Genomic DNA, 8,030 nt, shown 5'->3' on the forward strand with positions numbered 1-8,030 from the left:
AGAAACCCCGTTCAGGCGGCGGCGGGGAGGGGCGGGGCGGGCGCTCCGTGGGCGGGCACAGCCGGCGCGGCGCTCCCCGCCGCCGCCGCCGCGCGTCCCCGGAGCGCCCCACGTGCCGCCGCCGCCGCCGCCGCCATGGGCGTGCTGCCGGTGCCGGCGGAGGTGCGCGCCATCCTGCTGGACATCGAGGGCACCACCACCCCCATCGCCTTCGTCCAGGTGAGACCCGGTGGCCGCCGGCACCGCGGGGGGCTCCGGTAGCATCGCCGCTCCTGTCGTGACCCCCCGGCCCTGGTGTCGCGGGGGGCTCCCGTAGCATCGCCCTTCGTACCGTGACCTCCCCGGCCCTGGCAGCTCGCCTCAAGGCAGGCCGAGGTGCCGCCGGGAACGAAAGCCGTGTCCCGTTTTCTGCGTTTTTCCGAATAATGCTCGCGAGCGAATACGCCTTGTCTTGCCGGTCGGCCGCCCCTGTGGTGGGCTGGGGAGCAGGTCGCTACCGCGAGGATCCAGGCAGGTCGGGGATTTGTTTCATGGATATAGGGCAGCTGGGGGGCTCGCAGCCTCACCCGGGAAAAGCCCTCGAGCATCGCTGATCCTTTGATGGCTGGAGCTGCAGCACCGCACCCGGGTCTGCAGAGAGCCTCAAGTGCGAGCTCTTTGAAGTACGATGCTTCTCGGCCTTAATTTCAGTAATTAACAATTTGCAGTAACCGATAATTCTCGGGGTTATCCGCTGCCTTTTCCCTTCGGGAGGCTGGTACAGCCGAGTACCCCCGGTGTGCCGGGGGAGCGTGTCCAGCCCTGCGGGAGGGCAGCGCAGGGGACACGCCGAGCGTTCGCGACAGGGACTGGAGTGGCAGCCAAGGCACGAGAGGCTTCCTTTGCCTAGGAAACAGCTTAAGACTGCTGGAAGTGCTGGTTTAGGTGCAGAACCGAGGGGACTGGGAAGTCTGCGAGTCACAGACGCTTGGAGAACCGCAGATTGTGGTAGCCGGGGTCCCTCCTCTCCGGGAGGCTTTGGTTCGCAGGGGGGAGCGGCTTGCTAAAACAGCGAACGGATGTATCCCTTCTCCTGCCGTTCATTAACCTGGATTTCTCCGTGAGACATTATAGCTTTTGGTGGATCTTTGCAGCCAGTGGCTTACAAAGGTGCTTTGTGACCCACATGGCAGGTGAAGGTTCCTGCCTGGCTTTCTAGAGGCTTCTGCTAACACAGTTTAACAGATGAACAGCATGACCTACATCTTTCCTGCCCTCGTTCTTCCAGTGCTCTTGAAGAAACTTCAGGCCTAGATTGCATTACAGCTGCCTCCCTCCCCTCAATATCTTTCGATTCAAATAGTTTGAACAGCTCAGGTTTCTTACTAAACATCTAACAGAGCAACTAAGTTGTTTCTGTCCTCCTTGAAGCCGTTCTGCAGTTGTGCAAACAACATGCCATGCACCTGAGACTCTGGGCTTCCACCCAAAGTCTTTCTGTTGCAGGGAGGCCAAATGAGTTTTGATTCTTAATAAAATTCACTTTGATAGAAAGCCTGAAAATGCTTGGAACAAGTTATTTCATTTGGTCTTTCAGTTAACCTCTATTTGCCTTTGAAAGGTCCACTGATGGTTCAGCGGACACTTTATTCTTCTATATTAAACAATTTTATTCAATCCTTTCTCTAATGTTAGAATTACTGAATCTGCAAAATAAGGAAATGGAATGAGTCAGTTGATGAGTGGATTAAGGAAAAATATCAGAAAAGAGAGTATTTGGAGTGTTTCTTCCACACAGACTCATGGCCTATTAAACCTAGTACATCATTGACTGGGATCACTCTTGACATCCATAAACCATCTGTCCCACTAGCTGTCCACTACTCCAGCTGTCACGTGGGTGTCACCTCTTAGTTCACAGACCTATGCACTTGCCAGTGGACCAAGACTTTTACCCTTTTAAAATCGCCCAAATCACAGAATCCACAGGTCTTTCGGAGTCATTTTGGGAGTTTTTCTTAGCCAGCACAAGAGTATGAAACACTGCTTTTGAAAAACAATTGGGTCCTTTTGACATCTGAGTTGTAAAGGAGGTTAAACCAAGCCAGCAGGCCAGCTGCATTTCCCAGTGGATTCTCTTTAATTTCCTCCATAATTTAAAAGATGGAGGACATGAGAGTAACTGGGGGCATTACAAGGCTTTTGATTTCCCTAGGCAAGTTTGTAGTAATTCTTGAAGCAATTTGCATTGTTTTTAAAATATACAGCATAGAAAATACAGTATTAGGGCAATAGAAAATCCTGCAGTTCTGCCATCACATCACAATCTCAGGACCCCTGCTTTCTTAATTCAGTAACAAGCTAAAGATGACACAACAAGAAACTATGGGCCATTTTTTGAGGAGGGGTGAGTTCAGGTTAGGTTTTTTCCCAATTAAGAAAAGCTCAGTTCTCTACCCAAAGGAAGGACTTCCCTGCCCTTCTCCTTGACCTGAGGCTTTTCGTGTACCTGGGGATGCACGGTGGCTGCTTGTGGCTTCTGACTCGTGAAACATCACTAATGAGAGCAATTTGTAATTATTTCTGGTTGCCCTTGGGATCTCTGTGAATCTGTAATTTTCCTCTGGCGCTTTTCCCAAACCCCGTTTAATTTCATTTGCAAGACTGTCTTGTGGAGTTCAGTGTCACCAGACCAGGCTTTTCATTTTAAGAGGTCCTCTAGCTTTGGTGAGAAGTTGAAACGTGTTTCCAGAATGACCTTTGCTTGGACGAGTGCCCCATCTAGAACACAATAGCATAACTTATCTGTTCAGAGTACATACATTGTCAGATTTGTACTCCTCAGCTGGTGGGAATGTGGGGTCACATGTGCCAAGGAGGCAAGGCAAGCCCAGGAAAAGTTATCACCTGCCTTTCCATTGCAGGCTTTAAGACTTTCAGCTAGGTAAACATTTGTGTAAAAAAATCCGCCCGCACTGATCCTGGCCCAGTGTTGGCTCAGTCCTGTGCCCAGGCAGACAGCCTTGGCAGGAAGTTTCACCAGCTACAGCATTGTAGGGGAAGCTTAAGTTTGGGGAAATAATCGTACACAGCAGCATGTGCGAACGTTTCCTTTAAAAGCCAGTCAGCCTTACCTCTGCCAGGTTAAAGGAGCCTCTTTTTCTGCCAGGAGACCTTGTTCCCTTACATCAAAGACAACGTGAAGGAGTATCTGCGTGCTCACTGGGAGGAGGAGGAGTGCCAGCGGGATGTCGGACTTCTGAGGAAACAGGTTAAGTAACAGAGTAATTCTGTGTCTCTGCATTTGCATAGCATGCCTGAGGCTTCAGATCACTCAGACTCTCCTGGTCACCCCACATTTGTCCCTATCTCTTTGCCCTCGTCCATGGAGGCCAGTTGCCTTGAAGGTTGGACTCCCCCATCCAAAGCCTGGGTTTGGGCTTGGCAGGCAGCAGCTTCCCTCAGCTCACCTTGGTCTTCACAGCCCCTGGGCATCTGTTGAGCCAAGACTTTCCAGCTTTTTGCCTGCTCTGTGCCCTTCTCTTGTTGAATACAAACCTCTTTTGGGAAGCAGCACAAGGAGATGGCAGAGCACTTGTTCCACACAGGGCAGTGGATGCTGCCTCTGTACAGGGACACAGCATCAATTTGAAACTTGTGGCTGAAGCCAACACATGCATTTGCTTCTTTGCCTTAATTACAGTAATTAAATACTTAATCAAGCATAGTTCTCATTAGAGTATTTACAATACAGCTACAGTAATGCTAATTGTTTGGTTTGGAAAGTACAATCCAAGCAAGTATTTCTAAACTTGTCTCAGTTTTCTATTGAGAAGAGCATTCAGACAACGATGTAACCCCTTGTGTGAAGAGCAGTTCAAGCAGTGTCCTGCACGGGGGTGCATAGATGCAGGTGTTAGATCACTTTCCTACATTAGAGGTGTGCTCCACCTCTTCCCTCTCCTCTTTTTATCATGGATGATTGCACAGAATCACAGAATATTCTGAGTTAGAGGCCTGAAAGGATCAGCAAGCCCAACTCTTTAGTGAATGGCCTGTACAGGGATCAAACCCACAACCCTGGCATCGTTAACACCGTGCTCTAACGCCACTTTGCAGGCTCAGGAGGACTCCAGCCTGGATGGGGCCGTGCCAATCCCTTTGGAGAGCGGCAGTGGGGAAGAGGAGCTGGAGCGCGTCATCCAGGCCGTTGTGGACAACGTGCACTGGCAGATGTCCCTGGACAGGAAGACCACGGCACTGAAGCAGCTGCAGGGTCACATGTGGAGGGCAGCCTATGCCACCGGGCACGTCAAAGGAGAGTGAGTAATTGTGTGAGTAGTTGTGTGCCCCCTCCTGGGGGACAGGTGTGGGGGGCATCTCTCATAAAAGTTTATTTGCAGAAGAGCTGCATAAGCTATTCCTGGGAACAGTGCCACTTACAAATACAAGTAGCATCACTAGCTCAGCAAATAAGCCAGTATTTGAGATTCTTGGTAAACCAATAGGCTAAGGCACAAGTATGAGCTCCTTACAGTTCTCCATCTTGGATTTTTTATCCCCAAATTGCACTCATATTTTAGAACAAGTATAAACAAGCCAGGGTTGCAGAGCCAGACCCTTTCAGTTGTTTCCTCCTGCTTTGTCTTTTACCTGTGTGTTTCCTGCCTTTCCACTTCTTTTTGTCTTCAGGTTCCTCTTTATGATTCAGCTACAACACAGGAGTGCATAAGTAGGGACAACTGAAATTAAGCCCGATCTTCTTATTTAAGAGATACTTGGTTAAACTGTGCATTTCAGGTCTCCAATAAGTAAAATAAGCCCATAAATTCACAAAGTGTTATGTCAGATGAGGAACAAGGAAGAAGAAGATGAGCTCACAGAAAAATGTAAACATCCACCAGATAAAGTAACAAAACCCAAAAACAAGTAAAGAGAGACATATATCCTGTTGGTTTTGTTTTTAAAAGCAAGGCTAAATTGTCTTACAGTGACCCAAAAATTGTGGAGAAAGCTGCCTGCTTGGCTGCATTCAAGGAGTGAGATCTCTAAATCTCTTTGCCCAGCTCTGCAGCACCTGCTGCTGGAAGAGACCTTCTGGTTCTGAGCCCCAAGCAGATTGAAAATGAAGCTCCCCTTGCAAACTAATGGGACAAAACTAATTGTCACAGTGCCTGGCTAATGATGTCCCTCCAGGTGCCTCTGGGTTTGCCCTTACCTGCTGCCCTGTTTTGCTCCAGAATCTTCGAGGACGTTGTTCCAGCCATCCGGAAGTGGCGTGAAGCAGGGATGAAGATCTATATCTACTCTTCAGGCAGTGTCGAAGCACAGAAGCTTCTGTTTGGATACTCTACAGAAGGTGATATCCTAGAGGTAGATAACCTTACCACCTTCCTTACAGCTTCTCCCCCTGCAGAGCACTCCCTTCCCACAACCACCCTTGCTGTAACACTTTGTGGATGAATTCTGTGACAGGAAGGTGGGGCAGTGGGTTTGATCCATGGTAATTCAGCTCAAGCAGTTGACTGTGAGAGCATGGCTGCACCAACCCCTCGTTACTGTGACAGAAAGGGAGGGAGGTTTATCCCTGCTCTTCAGGTGGCACTCAGCAATGGCCTGTGCTCCTCTCTCTCTCTTTCAGCTCTTTGATGGCCACTTTGACACCAAAATAGGCCCCAAGGTAGAAAGTGAGAGCTACAGGAGGATTGCTGCCAGTATTGGGTGCGCCACCAACAACATCCTCTTCCTGACAGATGTCCCTCGAGGTACGTGACCTGCCACTCCTACTGGCTCTCACCTGTGCAGGGAAGGCAGGTGCTTTTCAGAGGTGTGCTGCTGCCCTCTCACAAGCACCCCAGAAATGCTTCAGCACCTTCCCTCTAGCTGCTGCTATCCTCTTTCTTCACACACCCGGGCTTGCACACAGCAGTGGGATGTCCGTGTGCAGTGCTGCAATGAGGGAAAATAGGTCAAGTAGAAAACCTGCCTTTGCACCAGCCAGGAAGGAGAGAGTGCTGAAGCATGCCCCGTTTACAAACAGGGTCAGTGGTTTGGCCAGTGCTCAGGGGAAATGATGGTGTTTGCTGTGTTGCTACGTGGCTGGTTCTTTGTGCTACTTATGGTTAGGTTGTGTTCAGCAGCAGGAAAACATTGCTTCAGGTTGCCAACACTTGACCCATGGAAAGCCAGGCTTGAGAAGCTAACTTAATTTCCTGATTTAGCTGGAAACATCTTTCTGGCAGAAATAGCACTGGGTCTCAGTCTGAGCCAGCTCAGTCCCCCAGCGTTAGTCCTTACCTTCTTCCCAGCCTTGGCAGCAGAGCTGGTGGGAGCTTGTAGTTATCTCCTTTTCCCTGGATCATCTTCCAGTGGCCTTCTGTGCTCAGGGAGCAAAAAGAGGCTTGTGAGAAATGACTGGGGGAGGGGGCTGTCATGACAGGAATCGAGCTGATGGTGTGTGCTGCCTGCAAGGAGCCTTGGACAGCCATCAGCTGGCAGAGGGGAGGGGATGGTGAGGTAGCCAGCTCCTGTCCGTTCCTGCAGCTACAGCCATCCACAGCAGGTCTGCCAGGAGCTGGTTCCTCTCTAGAGCCCTGCCATGTGCTACTTTCTCAGTCTCAGCCTTTAAAAGCACTCGAGTGTTTTGGGGCACCCTCAAGCCTTGGGGACCCTGCTGTGAAGAAGTCAGTAAGCAGCTGTCACCTCCACTCTCCCCACTCTGTTTCAGAAGCCAATGCAGCCGAGGAGGCGGACACTCACGTGGCTGTGGTGATCAGACCAGGCAACGCAGGACTGACGGATGATGAGAAATCCTATTACAGCCTCATCTCGTCTTTCACCGAACTTTTCTTGCCTTCCTCCACTTAGGGAAAGCGGTGCACGCACAAAAGACTGTGCTTCACCTAATTGTCCTTGTGAAATGTTAGGTCATTTTGTCCATAATCAGAATCTCAAACCAAATCCACATTATGTCTTGGGCCTCGTGCAGGCAGGTATAGATGGAGAGTATGGTGTGGGGTCCCTTGTGCAGCAGGACAGAGGCCTGCTGCCAGCTGGAGCTGGGAACAGGGCAGGGAGCAGCACCCATGAGCCCTGCTGTTCCTCCCCTTTCCCGGTTAGCAGTTAGCTAAGGGAATGCTTCCTCCAGACTCATCCACTGAAATCTGGTGCTGAGATGCCCCACCGTGAGCTCTGTCATTTTTAGAAGCAGTCTGCAAACAAGGTTTATGTCCCCTTGTCCCAGAGGGAGTGCTGGGGACCATGGTGGGGATATGTGAGCTTCTCCCTGCAGATAGGATTTCTGGCTAAGTCAAAAACATTCACAGTTAGGATTCCCAAAGGAAAATGCCAACTGTGGGCTATAATACAGTAGGTTTGGGCTGCTACAGAAAAAGCCAGCCCTTGCTGCAGACAAGCTCTTTAGACAAGGAACAATGTGTATCTTGGCTGTGTCTGAAGCAGCTCTAGGTACAAAACAGTACAACTTGAATATGGAAGCTGCTTAGGGGCTTTCCACAGCCAGCCTACCCAGAATGAAGTCAAGTATATATAAATACAGCTTTAAAAATTATATTCTGGACACACTTCATTGCTGCATCATGGTGCTGGGCTATGGGATACAACTGTCTGGACCCCAAAGTCAGCTTGACAGCATTTCTGAAGTATCTCAGCACTGACCCACAGAGTTCTTCCTCCAGCCAACATCACCCAGTCGCATGTTCATAGCACTGGTCAGCTGTGAGCAAACCTTGACAAACTGCTCCTGAGGGCAGACATCCTGCTGCATTTGATGGGAATTAAACCCCTGACATTTTCATCTTACCTAAATTGTGCCAATGTAGATCAGGTGGTCATGGAGATTTTCCTAATGTATTAAATAAAAACACAACTTTGCTTTCATTGCATCCCCTCCATCACAGCATTTAGCCTTCCTGTCTTAGCACCAGTGATCCCAGCACCTAAAAGGCAAGTTTTATTATTTTATTTCTAAACCTGTGAACACTGTGTTCCTGCTTTCACCTTCCCCAGTCCTTTCTTTAAGGCAGCAGCCT

The 8,030-nt window shown here is 49.8% G+C and overlaps 1 protein-coding gene across 1 annotated transcript; it reads left to right on the top strand.

Annotated features, from left to right (window-relative positions):
- Positions 1-52: 52 nt before the first annotated feature.
- ENOPH1 (enolase-phosphatase 1) lies at positions 53-7,878 on the top strand. Its single transcript, XM_068187668.1, has 6 exons — positions 53-219; positions 3,149-3,250; positions 4,099-4,301; positions 5,220-5,352; positions 5,621-5,744; positions 6,707-7,878. The coding sequence occupies exons 1-6, from the start codon at positions 136-138 to the stop codon at positions 6,844-6,846; spliced, it is 786 nt and encodes a 261-aa protein (XP_068043769.1). The 5' UTR covers positions 53-135; the 3' UTR covers positions 6,847-7,878.
- Positions 7,879-8,030: the final 152 nt, after the last annotated feature.

The sequence above is a fragment of the Anomalospiza imberbis genome, chromosome 4 (assembly GCF_031753505.1).
Source record: "Anomalospiza imberbis isolate Cuckoo-Finch-1a 21T00152 chromosome 4, ASM3175350v1, whole genome shotgun sequence".
Classification (NCBI taxonomy): Eukaryota; Metazoa; Chordata; class Aves; order Passeriformes; family Viduidae; genus Anomalospiza; species Anomalospiza imberbis.